This window comes from Megalops cyprinoides, chromosome 9 (assembly GCF_013368585.1).
Source record: "Megalops cyprinoides isolate fMegCyp1 chromosome 9, fMegCyp1.pri, whole genome shotgun sequence".
Lineage (NCBI taxonomy): Eukaryota > Metazoa > Chordata > Actinopteri > Elopiformes > Megalopidae > Megalops > Megalops cyprinoides.
Window position 1 is genome coordinate 16,227,123 of NC_050591.1, and position 17,854 is coordinate 16,244,976.

At 41.1% G+C, this 17,854-nt stretch overlaps 3 protein-coding genes across 3 annotated transcripts; 2 read left to right on the top strand and 1 right to left on the bottom strand.

Annotated features, from left to right (window-relative positions):
* On the bottom strand, positions 1 to 1,290 carry LOC118782991 (coiled-coil domain-containing protein 173-like). Its single transcript, XM_036536632.1, has one exon. It carries the CDS (start codon positions 1,288 to 1,290, stop codon positions 1 to 3), a length of 1,290 nt encoding a protein of 429 aa, XP_036392525.1.
* A 5,549-nt stretch (positions 1,291 to 6,839) lies between these two features.
* Positions 6,840 to 8,129, top strand: LOC118782992 (coiled-coil domain-containing protein 173-like). Its single transcript, XM_036536633.1, has one exon. It carries the CDS (start codon positions 6,840 to 6,842, stop codon positions 8,127 to 8,129), a length of 1,290 nt encoding a protein of 429 aa, XP_036392526.1.
* Positions 8,130 to 15,998: 7,869 nt separating this feature from the next.
* Positions 15,999 to 17,288, top strand: LOC118782993 (coiled-coil domain-containing protein 173-like). The gene has a single exon (XM_036536634.1). It carries the CDS (start codon positions 15,999 to 16,001, stop codon positions 17,286 to 17,288), a length of 1,290 nt encoding a protein of 429 aa, XP_036392527.1.
* Positions 17,289 to 17,854: the final 566 nt, after the last annotated feature.

Sequence of the window (17,854 nt, forward strand, 5' to 3'; positions counted from 1 at the left end):
TTACCAGATGAAACCCAGTCTTGCCTTGGTTGACTCGAACTGAGTGGGCCTGTACAATCTGGCGATATCTTGGGCTGTGCTGTTGACATACTTTGGCATGTCAGAGTAGCTGGCTCCAGGAACCAAATAGTTTGCTCTCACTCCCCCAGTAATGGGGCCTAGTGCGGAGGCAATGCCTCTCTCTTGCGCCTTGCGGAGTGAGTATGTATCCCTGTGAGCCTGTGCGGCTGCGTTAATCACCCCATCAGTGTAACGCTGGAACTCCTTCTCTTCCTTTGCAAACAGCTCCATCTGCTTCTTATCGTAGTCCAGTCGCTCCTCTTTTTCAAGCCGTTCCTTGAGGCGTTTTTCGGCGATCTGCTGACGAAGGGCATCGTCCATCAACATGCGGTCCGCCTTCATCTTTTCTGCAGCCAGCCTCTGGTTTTCCCAGTAGACTTTTTCGGCCTCTTTCATGGCAAGGAGCTCCTTCAGTCCTCTCTGTTTCTCCTCTCTTTCTCTCTCCTCTCGCTCAATGCGCCGGGCTTCGCGCTGAGCAGCCATAGCGTTCTGCAAGTCCTTGTTCTTCGCAGACTTGCGGATCCGCTCCTGCATCAGCTTGGCCTCTCGCTCAGCCACAGCTTTAGCCAGAGCCCTGGCATTCATTTCCTCCTCTCTGCGGGCCTTCTCCCGCTCCTCTGCGAGAAGCCTCTCGCCCAGCATCTCACTGCGCCTCTCCCGTCTCCTGTATTTTTCGGCATCCTTCTCACTGCTCATCTTTGTCCACCGCTCTTTGTCCATTTCAAAACGCCTACGACGCGTTTCTTCCACGTCTTCATTTTGAGCTCGTTTTGCTCTGGTGTTGTTCTTCTCTGCTATTTGCTGAAGGTAAATGTTTCTGACCTTCATCTTCTCCTCATGCTGTCTCTGTTTCAGCATCATCTCGTCTCTCTCATACTCCATTTGGATTTTGGTGCATTCGTCCATCTCTCCCTGTTTGTCTAGCTTTTGCTGCCTTCTCATGAGCTCCTTCTTCTGAATCTGTTGCTTCACGTACTCAGAGCAAGCCTTTCTCTCCATCTCTCGCTGAAGGTTTCTTTGGCGCTCCTTCTCAGCATCCTCCCTCTCCTTGCGCCTAATCTGTGCCAAAAGTCTCCTTTCTTCTTCTTTTCTGGCATTGGCAATTTTTTGATTTTGTTTAATTTGCTCCGCACGCTCTTTCAGGGTCTCTGTCAGCAGCAGGTCTCGATGGAACGCTTTCACGCGATCACTCTGGTAAAACTGCTGTCGGCTGGCATTTTCCATAGCCATTTCCCTGTCAGGCCCAAGAGGGCCTCTTCTCCGGCCCCTGGGCTCCATCCTCAATAGTTTGTCATCATCACGCATTGAAATATATGGAGGGCTTTTTGGCGTTAGTACTGTGAGGTCATCAGTGCAGCTGCCAATGTGAGGCGTGGCTTTCTAATCAGCCCAAACAAGTTCCACAGTGACGTCACAAATCATCTGAATCTCCTCGTCTGAGGACAGCGTGCTGTACACGACTGAAATAAGCATTCATTACTACAATGAAATAGTACCCATAAACAGAAAAAACGGATCCAGGTCTTAAGCAACATTAAATAACCATGGTAGTGTAGTTAACGAATGAAGCAAATGCTGATTGCTAGCTATACAGGCCTAGCTAAATAGCTAGCTAGCTCTATAGCTCTCTGTATGCGCAAACGACTGGATAAGTAAGTCATTTAACTGGCACTGACAAAACCTTTCATCATCAGCAAAGGACTGAACAAAACCTTTCATCCTTTTCACATCTTTGTAGTAACCGATTTATCCCACTATGCGACCAGAGCGGTAGGGCAAGATGGGGTGGTTAAATAAAAATTGGAACAATGCTCATCCGTGTCTGATAAATACCAGCGAAATGATAAAAAATAACCTCTGTAATTAATGGAGCTTCACTGCAGTGCATTTGAAGAGATAACGACTGCTGAACTTTGGGATAATAATGCTAGGTACATAACATATATACTGTTTTCTTACAGTGAAACATTAATGTTTACATTGTAACCTGTATAATCCACACAGTCAACCAAGATTTGAGTTTTTGTTTATAATTATACCCTTTATTATCGCTACAAATATACACATTCTTAAATGAAATACCAAGTCTTTTGAAAACAATAGTAACGACAGCTGTAGCGGTCTTTTACGTTTTGACTTTCATTCCCAATGTCTTCCGCTAGATTGCGTGCGTTAGCGATGGTATGCCTGTCTCATGTTAGTGGAAGCCGGATGGAAAGTCGTAACGTTATATTTCTTTCCTCCACTCAACAGTTTCATGACCCTAGATTACTACTGCTCGCACGCGGAAACCTATAGTCGTAGGCTACAACCAGAACCAAAGCAAGGTGGTAGTTATCTTCGTTAGTTATCGAATGCCACCTTGCTGACACAAAAGAAAGAATTTAACATTTACAATGTGTACAGTAAGCGCAATGACCGTAGCAATAGTAACTACTTTCGAGCGACACCCAGCAGGTCTGAAGGCATGACATGTCTCCTATCCACTGGCCGTGCATGGGTGGGGTAGCCTTTCACTTCAGTACTGCACGACGTGCTAAAAGGGAGGTAAAAAGAGGGACTTCATGTTTTATTCTATATTATATATCAAAAGCATATTCCTTGAGTATATTATTAATGTATCATGGAAATCATAATTTAAACATTTTCAATGTATTTCAAATCCATGTAGTATATGTGGTTAATTAATATTTGATGGTCATGTCAGACAGTCCAAATGATGTCTGTTTTATGTATTTTTAAGAAACAAATGAACCTGAGTCAGAAAGTTTTGCCTAACACAAACAATACAAATTAACAGATTTTTTTTAAAAAAAATTAATGATTCGTTGAGTGACAAACATGTTGTGTCAGTTCGAATTTGGTGTATGAAATTGGGGCCGCTTGACAGTAAATTCCCGGGCTGCTTTTTGTTGCCAGTCAGCCCCTGTTAATCTGATATTAAGGTCAGCCTTGATTTGAAACATCAAGAGCGAAACCCTGCCACCGTCACTGCGGTCACCGCTTGCCAGATTCCCGCCACGCGCCTACCCTATCCTGCTCGCCTTTTACACTGTCCTCGTATGCAGTGTCATTAATCCCAAAATCAGAGCGATCATGAAATCACTAATCTATAATCTGTATAATCCATATATTACCCTAATGATCGCTACATGGCAAGAGGAGAGGAGGTATGCGCTTTATCGTTCGTTTAGTTCGTTGAAGTGTTCGTGTATGTATCCGTGCAAGGGTGTAGGAGAGTTTGATATTGGGGGGGGGGGGGGGGGGGGGGGGGCCGACACAACTTGCTATTAATTTTATGTCTGTATACGTAAACCCTTAAAGGATCATATATCTTGAATAAAGAATAAAACAGTATCAGGATGGCTTGAAATAAGAAGGTATGCACGTGTAAGCACCACTTAAATGCTTTCAGGAAGAGCTGCACACCTGTTACTACTAAGCTCATCTGGACATAGGAGATGCACATCTGGGGCAGAATTTGCCAACATTAGAATGTGTCTCATTAGGCCTATATATAAGAGAGTTATTTTTCTCGTGGAGATGGAAAGTGTATGACACTAATCCACATAACCAAATGTCACACTTTGACGTAATGATGGCATGCCATCCGATCGCAGCAGAAAACGGACTAACCACAGCAGACAGGTTTTCCCTCACTGTAGCCAGAGAAAACAGGTGCAACGTTGATGAAAAGCTCTGGCCTTTAACAACAGGAAAGCATGGAAGTACAATACATACTGTGTGTACGTATTTTGTTTAACAGCTAAAACATTTATTCGTCTGCAGTTTCTGAAACTTAAAATGTCGACTGAATACTGTGGTGGAGCTTTCTTCACAAAGTTGGTCACATAATTCTCCCACCGGTATTACTAACTAGCTAGCTGATACCTCACTAACCTAATTTACCTAAAGTAAAAGTACCTAAAGTACCTAACTTTACCTCATCAATGGGCTTATGTCTCAGTGACAGTGTCTCACTTATACTCAGTGACAAAACAGCTGGCTAGGTAACGTTAGCTTGTTCATTAACGATCAGCGAAATAAATAACAAGCTAACGTTATATATGATAATTTACAACATATTCAGACAGAATATTGTTCAGTAGTAGGCTACAGAGAATTTGATACCGAAAATAGCGTGCGGCGAGTAGCCCTGAATACATCCTACATCCTTGATTTACAAAGACGGTTACCTCGTGAACGCAATGTTTTTTTTTTAGCCCAGTGCCTTTTAAACGACTGTTGTAGGCAGCTGTGTCGTCCTAGTTAATCTGCTATGTCAACGAGCGGGAGCCCTGAGTTATCTTCGAAAATAAAAACCTGTTTAATGGGTTTACTGTGCTTGCGGACGTCGTTTAACATGAATTCAACTCATCCTGAAATCAAATTTTATTTAACGTACAGTAGTTTCAACAGTACAGAAACTAGCCAGCTAATAGCCTAGGCTACAATCGCTATCCCCAAATTATTCAAAAGATGACTAACGTGAAACTGGTTGCTAAATAAATCCACACACTCCTATCACTATCATCTACCGTACTTAGTCTTTTTCCCGGGGAGCTGGTGCATGTTTAAGGCTTAGGTTCAAGATTATTGTTCTTGCGCGTTTTTTGATAATGATCCAGTCAGTAAAAGTGGCGCGCTCATAAAACGTGATCAGGGAGAACGAAATTCCGTTTCCAAATTAAACTTTTATTTTAAATTCGCCGGTTGTTGTGACACGACTACAAATAATATTTTACTCATTTAGAGAGATTAATTTATTGGGCAACTAGCTGGGGGAGACAAAAATAGGCCACACAAATATTGGCCCCTGTAGCCGTCTAGCCTATCTTCTTTTGTGTTATTTTCACTCTTGGACTTACCCCTCACAGAAATGACATTAGTTAGGCCTAGTGTTTTTAAAATAAGTAATCTGGATGAATTTGCTTTAAACGCGGTTTCACTTACAGTATATGTCAAGTCCACAACCATAAATAAATGTCTTATGTGTTGCCTGTCTTATGTTCATGCAAACAAGGTGGATCGGCGGATTGGTTTCAGTATTTAGCCTACGTTCCGCACTATCACGTGTGTCGTCTACTTAAAGTCTGATTGAGCATATAATTGTTTTCAAAATTGAACGGCAGCGCTGGCTATTTGATTGGACCAATATGCAGTTAAGTTGTGGTCCAGAGGGCAATCCAATACTTTCATTTACGTAAAGCAACGATGTCACTGCTTGCAACAGCAACGAAAATGAAAATGCCGAATGATTAAATTTTTTTTTTTTTTTTTAAATTAAAAATCAACAATTTTTTCATGGGCTCGTGACCCTTTGAACGTCCCTCCCGCCTGGCTGAGAAACACCGAGGATATGATTCAGAAATCTTCGATTTATAGAATATTTAGGGAAAGATTTTATATTTCAATAGGTGTCATTTATACGTTTATATATTGTCGTTTCATGCCGATATTAAATATTTTGTTTAAATAAAAATGCGTCTTCATTGGAATGTCTGTGTGGATACGCATATATGTGTGTGGATCGGCATGTATGTGTAGGCTATATAAATTGTTGCATGTACAATCAATAAAGTGGTACAGCAGGATAGAAGCGAAAAAAAATGATGAGAGTAATTATGTACGTTTTGCATCACTACACAAAATTATTTGATCACAATGTTATAGTCTGTCAGTTACATAGGTTATTATTTTTTTCATAATTTCCCTAGGGTTTTCAGAATCGGAATCAGAACTTTATTCGCCAAGTACAAATGTACAAAGAATTTCTCTTGGTGCAGGTGTCGACATTGAAAACATAAATACAGACAAAACTACACAATACAAAAGAATACAATACCGTTAAAGAAACTGTGCAGTGCCTTTGGTTATGTACATTTGTGCAATAACTTTACCATGTTTTGCCATGTTTTCTGCAATTTAACCGAAGAAACGTTAAAGTGATTTTGTGCCTTTAATTCGTGGAGTATTTCCTTCTCAAAATCGGACACGAATAAGCTAATAATCGTTCCCCACAATCAGCGAACCCACTTGTTCCCGCGGCTTTGGTCACACTGGTGAATTAATCGGTACTACAAAGCTGTAATACCGGGGTAGCTGTCATTTGTTGGGAAAGCAGTGCCAGCTAGCTACATCAAGTATTTATCTATTCTCTTAGTCATGTAGCGAACTGTAGAGCTAGCTAGCTAGTCAGCTAGACCTGCCTGGCAAGAAATAACAGCATGATTCATACATTTGTTCTTCTCATGAGCTGGACAACTGTAGATATTCATGCTGCCGAAGAACTAGATCCGTTTTTATATTCTGGGACACTTTCAGGTGACATTATTTCATCGTGTAAGGATGACTAGCAATGAATTGTTTAAGCATAAGAGTTTAAGCATTTTAAAATATAGGAAAATGGTCTATCTTAGCAAATGTACACCGCATGTATCTTGAACATGCTAACTTTAAAACAGAATTTGAGACAGTCGAAGACGGTTCAGTTTCAAACACAGAGCAAACAGTATTCTCCATAACTCAGGTGGATGTTCCATTGCCAGTGGGAAACTGGCGCGCTGTCCTCAGAAGGGGAGATTCCGATGCTTTGTGACGTCACTGTGGAACTTGTTTGGGCCGATTAGAAAGCCACGCCTCACATTGGCAGCTGCACTGATGACCTCACAGTACTAACGCCAAAAACCCTTCCATATATTTCAATGCATGATGATGACAAACTATTGAGGATGGAGGCCAGAGGCCGGAGAAGAGGCCCTCTTGGGCCTGACAGGGAAATGGCTATGGGAAATGCCAGCAGACAGCAGTTTTACCAGAGTGATCGCGTGAAAGCGTTCCATCGAGACCTGCTGCTGACAGAGACCCTGAAAGAGCGTGCGGAGCAAATTAAACAAAATCAAAAAATTGCCAATGCCAGAAAAGAAGAAGAAAGGAGACTTTTGGCACAGATTAGGCGCAAGGAGAGGGAGGATGCTGAGAAGGAGCGCCAAAGAAACCTTCAGCAAGAGATGGAGAGAAAGGCTTGCGCTGAGTACGTGAAGCAACAGATGTGGGAGAAGGAGCTCACGAGAAGGCAGCAAAAGCTAGACAAACAGGGAGAGATGGATGAATGCACCAAAATCCAAATGGAGTATGAGAGAGACGAGATGATGCTGAAACAGAGACAGCATGAGGAGAAGATGAAGGTCAGAAACATTTACCTTCAGCAAATAGCAGAGAAGAACAACACCAGAGCAAAACGAGCTCAAAATGAAGACGTGGAAGAAACGCGTCGCAGGCGTTTTGAAATGGACAAAGAGCGGTGGACAAAGATGAGCAGTGAGAAGGAGGCAGAAAAATACAGGAGACGGGAGAGGCGCAGTGAGATGCTGGGCGAGAGGCTTCTCGCAGAGGAGCGGGAGAAGGCCCGCAGAGAGGAGGAAATGAATGCCAGGGCTCTGGCTAAAGCTGTGGCTGAGCGAGAAGCCAAGCTGATGCAGGAGCGGATCCGCAAGTCTGCGAAGGACAAAGACTTGCAGAACGCTATGGCTGCTCAGCGCGAAGCCCGGCGCATTGAACGAGAGGAGAGAGAAAGAGAGGAGAAACAGAGAGGACTGAATGAGCTCCTTGCCATGAAAGAGGCGGAAAAAGTCTACTGGGAAAACCAGAGGCTGGCTGCAGAAAAGATGAAGGCGGATCGCATGTTGATGGACGATGCCCTTCGTCAGCAGATCGCCGAAAAACGCCTCAAGGAACGGCTTGAAAAAGAGGAGCGACTGGACTACGATAAGAAGCAGATGGAGCTGTTTGCAAAGGAAGAGAAGGAGTTCCAGCGTTACACTGATGGGGTGATTAGCGCAGCCGCACAGGCTAACAGGGATACATACTCACTCCGCAAGGCGCAAGAGAGAGGCATTGCCTCCGCACTAGGCCCCATTACTGGGGGAGTGAGAGCAAACTATTTGGTTCCTGGAGCCAGCTACTCTGACATGCCACAGTATGTCAACAGCACAGCCCAAGATATCGCCAGATTGTACAGGCCCACTCAGTTCGAGTCAACCAAGGCAAGACTGGGTTTCATCTGGTAAACATAACAGACTATTTTGCGCCATATGATAGAATCAACACTGTGGCACTATAAATGTACTTACGTATAAACCTAATTGGACAACCCGGTGCCGGCCAGAGGCAGATGGGCTCCCCCTTCGAGTCGGATTCTGCTCAAGGTTTCTTCCTTTTAGGGAGTTTTTCCTTGCCACTGTTGCCGTAGGCTTGCTCTTGGGGGGTTCAGGCCCGGGATCTTTGTATAGCTACTTAGCGACAATGTCAATTCATAGATAACAATAACTAATAATAAGTAAAAAAAAAAAAAACATAGTAGTAGAGGAATTAAGATAGTATAATGAGTATTATATTATTATAAACATATGTATAATAATTATATGTAGTGGAGGAATTATAAACATAAGATAGTTGCATAAAATAGTACAGTATACTATAGTATAGTAACGTAAGATAATGCAAAAGTAATATTGGAGAACCCACCCACTGTAAACCATGGCATAGATATCAATGCCTGAGGGCTAGGGGTAGCCTTTTGTGGAATAATTGGCGTTTGACAAACTGCAACTCTTTCTTGGCATTCTGGGAAGTGGGAACTGGCAAAGTACGGGATCGCTAAACAGGGTGAAGTATGGTGGGCAGTTTCGCTGCCCGGGCCGTTACGGTAGCCATGAAGGTCTGTTTGGATCTACCCGGAAAAGCGCCAGCTGACTGCGTAGGCCAGTTCCCTTCTCAGGAGAGAAAGAGAGAATGATGTTTGAGACCTGAAGAAGACATGTATGAATTCACCCCCTTTTGTCAAGCTGCTGGGTTTGGTTTAATACTCCAGGTAGTCCTAGGAATTAGAAACAGGCAAAGTACAGGATTGCCAAGCAGGGTGAGGTATGGTGGGTAGTTTTACTACCCGGGCTGTTACAGCTACCATGAAAGCCTGCTTTTGGATTCACCTGGAAATGCCTCCAGCTAACAGGACTCTAGTGAAGCTGGGTGGGCTAATCACCCACTCAGCTGACACAGCCTGTAGAGAAATAGAGAGATAGACAGGTAGTTGTAGGAGATGGAAGCAGCCACAGTATGGGATTGCCAAACAGGGTGAAGTATGGTGTGTAGTTCAACTATGTAAACCGTTACGGAAGCCATGAAAGCCTGTATGGATCTACCCAGAAAAGCGCTGGCTACTGAGTCTACGATGCCTGACTTCTGAAACCTGCAGAACATCAAGAAAAGTCACTTTCATGTCTAACACATTCCTATTCAGTATTTCTTTCCTTCCCTTGATCATCTTTGAAAATTACCATCCCTTGGCTTTCATACAGCTACTTCTGTTTTTGTCTTCCATGAAAGCCGTATGTCATCAGTGTTGCAAACCATTCTTCAACTCCCCTAGGAAACATATGGTCATCATTGACTGGTACTACTTTAAGTCTTCAAACCAGCCATTGCCCACCATTAGAAGAGTCCTCATTTTCACTTCTTGCCACAATGATTTCGCCTTTTCTTGGACTTTTGATCTCATCTTCATATTCTACTGGGTTTCTATCTTCAATCCAGAGACTGATGGACTTCTTCATGTTTTTGTTGTACTTATTTTGCTTTATTCTGTTCAACGGAAATAAAAATGTTATTTCACATGAAATGTCAGGTGTTCTTTCATTCATCAAAGGCATTCTTAGCAAAATTAACTATATTATCTCTCATAACACTGTAATAGTTCAACACTGTAGCACAGTATTGATAAATTATAGTAACAGTAGCAAGAAGAATAACAGAGGTGGCTGTAAACTGTCCTCGGCAGACAATCGTACGGTACAGAGTTTTTAGGAAGTACTGTAATCAGCAAAATGTGTAAAAGTGGTTGATTATCACATCTTCCCTGAGGCTGTGACCCCGCTGAACTCCACACCACAGCGCTAAGCATTATTGCACTCATTGCTGCACTGTCTCAGTACTTTTATATTTGCACTGCTCAAAATGTCGTCATTACAATAAAAATAATTAGTTAAAATTGCATTAGTACACAAAAATCAGGTTTGTCCTTAACAGTACCTCTGAAACGCTATTATGTTAATTCCTTATTTACATTCTGAACCTTTTCATACGACGTTTCTGACGGGTCTTCTTCCGTTGGCGCCGTTAGGTAACTATGGAAACGCTGTTGCGTTCTGACAGGAGTTGGTTAGATACCTCAGTTCGCACATTAAAACATAAGAAAGTGTATATATACCACATTTTCATTACATGAACTAATTATTACTGAATATTATCATGCTAGCGATTAGACATGTAGCTCATTGCCGTAATGACACTGTGAGCAAAACACTATTGATTTGTTTTTAAAATGAGCAAATTCTCTGCAACGCTGTGTTTCCTGCAAAGGGCAATTTTAGTCGTAGACGAACACAAGTCTAACGGTCTCATATGTACAAGCTAGCTCTATTGCTAGCCCGATGTCGAATGGAACCATTTTCAATTTTAATAACATATTTTAACTCGCAATTTATTAAACCAGCTGCGGCACACTGAAATGCTGTAAATATCCTGCATTAAAAAAAAAAAAAAAACTTGACAATATTCAAATGTAATTTATTCATTGGCCACAGACCAAATGTAGGTACACACAGTTCTCGTAGATGTTAATGTCACATGATAAATGTTTTTCTATTTAATTATCATGTGTCTGGGCTATGGAAGATAAGTTTTTTTTTTTCTTCAGCTCATACCTGGCATAAATACTAGCGTTACCACTATATTTATATTGAACCATATCTATTCATACCTAGGCCTATAATCTGTTGAACAATAACCGTCACACCAAAGTCGAAATCGATGCCGAAAATAACGGTCAGCTCTGGTGGAATTTGAAGTGCGTCTGGGAAAAGAGAAGAGCTGTTAACTAACTTCATTAGAATTATTAATAAGTTACTAACAATTATTATAGTATATTATTATTAAGTTAATAAGTTAACAATAAGTTAACAATTACTGAATTCGAAATATTCATTCCTGTATTCTAATAACTTTGAGTAGAGGGAAAAAATACCAGCTTCGGGTAATGTTAACGTTAACTTAGATAGCTAACGTTACTACTAAAGTTTTTAATATATCTTCTTAAAAAATGACGCTATAAAAATGGCGACCTAGCTTCCTCAATATCTCTACATGATAGCATGCATTCTGATTAACCGTTGGATAATACAGTAATGTGAGTTAGCTAGAACTAGCCAAATGTAGGCCTACGTTAGGCTATATACTGCTGCTGTTTAATTGTAATTATGTATGTGGAAAACACACCATATACATAAGAACAATTAAATAAAGTAAATATATTTAAAATAAAACATTTTTATTTTTTTAATTTGAAAAAAGTAAATATATAAGATAGTCCAATATGCGTTAGGCTACGTTTATGTTGCTGTTTTTTTATATATATTTTTTGTATGTGGTGTTTTCAATAACACGTGAGAATTAAATATAATTGAAAACCAATGAACATGTATTCATGCTCTGTATTGAGGTCATGTTTTTGGTTAGTGACTTTATTTCTTTCATTCTTTCATTTAGACAGGTCAGATCATTTTTTATGTCTTTAATTTCCCTCTGAAGGTGCTCCTTTTTTGCCTGGCAAGTTCTCAACTTTTCCGTAATGTACAAAATCCTTTTTTCATAATTTGAAGCCATGTCTTCGAATGCCTTTTTTCTCTTTTCTGCTGTTTCACGAAAACCTCAAGCCACACCATATGAAATTAGACCTAAAAATGTGTAAAATGAGAAGAATTAGCTTTAATAACAACAATTCCTATTAACTTTAAAATGTGAATGAACATAGACACAGGGGATTGGCAACATGTCTGCTGTAATGCCCAACAGTGGGTGATCGGTGTCAGTGATTCCTCTGAAACATTTTAGTTAGTTTCCTAACTTAAAATTCTTAGACATGGACAGCATGAAGACAGACACTCTTTTCCAGACTGACTTTATTAATTAATTCACATATACAATTTATATTTTCACATATTCACAATTAATAAATCATTAATATCTGTATATTCACTAACTTCGTTTTATGTGAAGGAAAACCTAAATTTCAAATTGTCATCACACACTACTTTGAAAAGCACAAGTTAGGGATGTAACTATGGCTCCATGAATTCCGGATGACAGCCAGAGGCAGTGAAATCACTGGATGTTTATATAATCTGTCTCACATATATGCATGTCATGTTTTCTGCTTAGTACCTCCCCTGCCGTTGAAAACATCCTCTTGGCGGGTACAGAGGTAGCAACAATTCCTAAGTATTTCCTAGCGAGTTTGCTTAGGGCAGGGCATTGGCACATGTCAACAACAGTTGGGGCATTTTGCAAAGTCTCCCCGACTTTCCTTTTGCAGCCCTCAAACATATTGACCAGGTGAGTTTCAGTCAATTGTTTTTTCTGCCTGGGAGTTTAAATCTTGGATCAAGAGCTCTGACAAACTTCTGGAAACCTTCATCTTCCACTATAGACAGAGGCTGTAGGTCCCTCACAATCATCTCTCCCACGCATCACTCTCCCACATCACTACTACCTAGAGTGTGGCTAATCATCGCAATAGCAGCTCACTTGCAAGCTCGTCTTTAGCAGTCATCATTAGCAGCAATGGTGTCTCTTAGCTATGACACCCAAAGTTTTCAGCAGGGCAAAACCCATTATAAATCAGGGCATGTGGAGGAATTTGGTTGTTTTGAGGGCCATATTAGTTATTGTGTAAAACATGAGGTAATTTGCGTAAAACCTAAGGGAAATATTGTGTTCCACTTATGTGTTGAAGCAAGTACACACTTGTTATCTCTATCATGCTATATTATTAGATGCACTTTGGAAGTCACCCCTGATAAGAACATCTGCTAAATGACAAAATGTAAATGTTAATGGTCTGAAAGCTGACCTCCCACTTGTTTTGGAAGAAAACTGCACATTTTCTTTTAAATGTGTGATGTTCAATTGAATTGTCGGACTTCCAGTCAGAGGATGATTTACAGTTGCATTTATCATTTTATGCATATTTTTAATATTACTTATTAAGTAAGAAATTAAGAGAGTAAGAAATTACCTGTATTGATGTGTACACAACTTACACTATGGTTTTACATTTGGTGTACATGTTATTCCCTCTTGGCAACTGCAGTCAGAAAATGACTTCTGGTTGCACTAATTTGTACTATTAATACATAGTTTGCATATTTGCTCTTGAATTAGATACAAAGCAATATACTTTAAGTAAACCTCAAATACTACATACAGAACTTATGAGTATGATTTTGTGTTTGACATGGGCTTGCTGGTACCTATGACTTACAGTTGTACCTTTTTTGTAATGTAAGCATATTTGCGCATGCTTATTCCTGGTGATGTAAAGGAATATGCAGAATGTAAATGTGTGCTTATATCTGCTATACATGTGTGAGACACCCTCAATGCCCTCAATATCTGCTTCATCCTTGTATTCCCAATATATTTACTACATAGTTTTAAATTACATTCACAATGCAGTCCACTTGTAAGTCGCTTTGGATAAAAGCATCTGCCAACTGAATAAATGTAAATATGTCATCAACATCCCCTGCAAATATAATGATTGTATGTTCCCCAGCAAATATAAAATATAGTTTGAATGTAAGCTAAAATTAATACAGAATACACTGTTTATTTGTTTTTATATCAAACATATACATATGGCAATACTTTGAAACTATTTTCTTATAGTACCCTTCATTCATAACATATTTTTAAACTATAATCTGTATAATTTGCAAACTGAATATGTAATAGTTATAATTGACTGTTCTACAGTTTTAGAAGAAAAGAGTAAATATTTAAATCATCTATGTATTGCATGCATTTCAAATATGTTGAGAATAGATTTAAATTACAATTTCCATGCTAGGGTTGAAGTGAGGGATTCTAAGCTTGGGTAAAGTGACATATCTGCAGATATTTGAGCTCTTTAGGGTTAAGTGCTAAGACAGTAAAACTAGAGGAAATGCCCTTTGAGCATATAGGGACATCCAGGCCTATCCTCCCTGAGAACTGAAAAAAAAAATCCCTCTTAAATGGGGGAATAACAGATTGTTACAGGTGGGTGCAGAATGGGAAACGGTTTCAATTTAACATTTATACCTGATTCACACTCATATTTTCTTGTATACGGACAATTGATTTTGATGCAGATCAGGATGGTGAACCCCTCACGGAGGGTAAAAGTAGGAAGGCAGACGTCTCCCTCGAGTCCAGTCGTGTGACATGAATCCTCATCTCTGCCCTAAACAACTACCCACACAGAGTGTTAATTTGTTAATTTTAGATTCTGACCATTTCGATCTGTCGTGCCTCACACAATGGCACCACAGCAAGAACAGAGCAAAAACTTCTCGTAGAAATATTTCTGCCTGTCAACCACTTCTGGTTGTGTTTTCGAGTCCTCACGGGTGAAAGCAATCTTCCAATTACTAACATATAGCTCGTACGTTTTAAAACAGTGTTAGATGAGTGCACCTTGCAGGATGTATGCTGAAAAAAAACACGTATTCAATTAAAACGTTTCAGCATTTAAGTCTTCTTTAGATCCGTTACTGATGAAAAATCCACACGGTGCTGTAAATGTGTATGGCCGTGTATGTGTATGCGGTTTTGTGCAAAGTGTAAAATCGTACGACCACGTGTTTTGCTTCGTGTGTTAGCCTATGTCTGGTTTCCGCCGGCGAGCCGTAGTTAAGAAACCCCTGCAGGATGAAAGCCAAAAATTACAGTAGTTTACATGCGAGTTCCACTGACTGGACATCAGACAGGTGTGTCGTATCGCGAGACAATTGCAAGGCGCATGAAAAAAAGGCGCAAGTTTTGTTCTTAATCAAGAAATAATATTAAACTAATCAATCAAAGTTTAACAGCAGGCCAAGAGCGAAAATATATACATAAATATTTGTTATGTAGGCTACAGGATTATTAAGCAAAAGGGAAGTTGTTATGTCATAAAATGCAGCTCTGGGAAGCTATGTTAAATACAGATGCTATTTTTGAAAATGACTGTTTTTCGTTGTCTCAAGAATTTCAGTGTACTCACTAATAAATCGTAAACGAATTTACATTTTGCCCTTTAGACGCTAAACATTTCCATTGCGGGAGATATGTGCAAACAAGACTCGTACAGGCTAAAACTGTTCGACGCATTCAGGGCTTCCTCTAGTTCCCGAGCTGCTGGTGAATTAATCGATAACTACAAAATTGTAAAAACAATGAGAAAATTGCGTCTTATTGGAGAGTAAGGCTATTTAATTTGTCTCTCACCATCTAGTCGCTTGCTCATGCAACGAGGAACACAACTAGCAGGCTATTCGGCAATCAGAGCATAGCTCACACATTTGTTTTATTCATTAACTAGACCTGTATGAATATTCATATTTCTAGTGCTTTGGTTACGTATTTTCCCATTCCGGAATACTTGCAGGTTACGTTTATTCGTGTGTATAGTCATCATTATCATGAAATGTTTAATCATAACTTCTAAAATGAATGAAAACGATCTGTCATATTTACAAAGTCTGCACCGTTGACGTGCTGTCTTTAAAATAAATGTAATTGTGAGAAACCAATTTAGTTTTAAGCAATAAGCGGCCGCAATTCTCCAACACTCAGAAGACTGCTCCACAACGTATTGTGACGTCATTAGAGAACTTGTTTAGGTCGGTTAGAAAGCCACGCCTCATGTGTGGTCCACAAATTCTATTGGCAGCTGCACTGATGACCTCACAGTACTAACGCCAAAAACCCTTCCATATATTTCAATGCATGATGATAACAAACTATTGAGGATGGAGGCCAGAGGCCGGAGAAGAGGCCCTCTTGGGCCTGACAGGGAAATGGCTATGGAAAATGCCAGCCGACAGCAGTTTTACCAGAGTGATCGCGTGAAAGCGTTCCATCGAGACCTGCTGCTGACAGAGACCCTGAAAGAGCGTGCGGAGCAAATTAAACAAAATCAAAAAATTGCCAATGCCAGAAAAGAAGAAGAAAGGAGACTTTTGGCACAGATTAGGCGCAAGGAGAGGGAGGACGCTGAGAAGGAGCGCCAAAGAAACCTTCAGCAAGAGATGGAGAGAAAGGCTTGCGCTGAGTACGTGAAGCAACAGATGTGGGAGAAGGAGCTCACGAGAAGGCAGCAAAAGCTGGACAAACAGAGAGAGATGGACGAATGCACCAAAATCCAAATGGAGTATGAGAGAGACGAGATGATGCTGAAACAGAGACAGCATGAGGAGAAGATGAAGGTCAGAAACATTTACCTTCAGCAAATAGCAGAGAAGAACAACACCAGAGCAAACCGAGCTCAAAATGAAGACGTGGAAGAAACGCGTCGTAGGCGTTTTGAAATGGACAAAGAGCGGTGGACAAAGATGAGCAGTGAGAAGGAGGCAGAGAAATACAGGAGGCGGGAGAGGCGCAGTGAGATGCTGGGCGAGAGGCTTCTCGCAGAGGAGCGGGAGAAGGCCCGCAGAGAGGAGGAAATGAATGCCAGGGCTCTGGCTAAAGCTGTGGCCGAGCGAGAGGCCAAGCTGATGCAGGAGCGGATCCGCAAGTCTGCGAAGGACAAAGACTTGCAGAACGCTATGGCTGCTCAGCGCGAAGCCCAGCGCATTGAGCGAGAGGAGAGAGAAAGAGAGGAGAAACAGAGAGGACTGAAGGAGCTCCTTGCCATGAAAGAGGCAGAAAAAGTCTACTGGGAAAACCAGAGGCTGGCTGCAGAAAAGATGAAGGCGGATCGCATGTTGATGGACGATGCCCTTCGTCAGCAGATCGCCGAAAAACGCCTCAAGGAACGGCTTGGAAAAGAGGAGCGACTGGACTACGATAAGAAGCAGATGGAGCTGTTTGCAAAGGAAGAGAAGGAGTTCCAGCGTTACACTGATGGGGTGATTAACGCAGCCGCACAGGCTAACAGGGATACATACTCACTCCGCAAGGCGCAAGAGAGAGGCATTGCCTCCGCACTAGGCCCCATTACTGGGGGAGTGAGAGCAAACTATTTGGTTCCTGGAGCCAGCTACTCTGACATGCCACAGTATGTCAACAGCACAGCCCAAGATATCGCCAGATTGTACAGGCCCACTCAGTTCGAGTCAACCAAGGCAAGACTGGGTTTCATCTGGTAAACATAACAGACTATTTTGCGCCATATGATAGAATCAACACTGTGGCACTATAAATGTACTTACGTATAAACCTAATTGGACAACCCGGTGCCGGCCAGAGGCAGATGGGCTCCCCCTTCCGAGTCGGGTTCTGCTCAAGGTTTCTTCCTTTTAGGGAGTTTTTCCTTGCCACTGTTGCCGTAGGCTTGCTCTTGGGGGGTTTAGGCCCGGGATCTTTGTATAGCTGCTTAGCGACAATGTCAAGTCGTAGATAACAATAACTAGTAATAAGTTTAAAAAAAACAGTAGTAGAGGAATTAAGATTATATTATTATAAACATATGTATAATAATTATATGTAGTGGAGGAATTATAAACATAAGATAGTTGCATAAAATAGTACAGTATACTATAGTATAGTAACGTAAGATAATGCAAAAGTAATATTGGAGAACCCACCCGCTGTAAACCGTGGCATAGATATCAATGCCTGAGGGCCAGGGGTAGCCTTTTGTGGAATAATTGGCGTTTGACAAACTGCAGCTCTTTCTTGGCATCCTGGGAAGTGGGAACTGGCAAAGTACGGG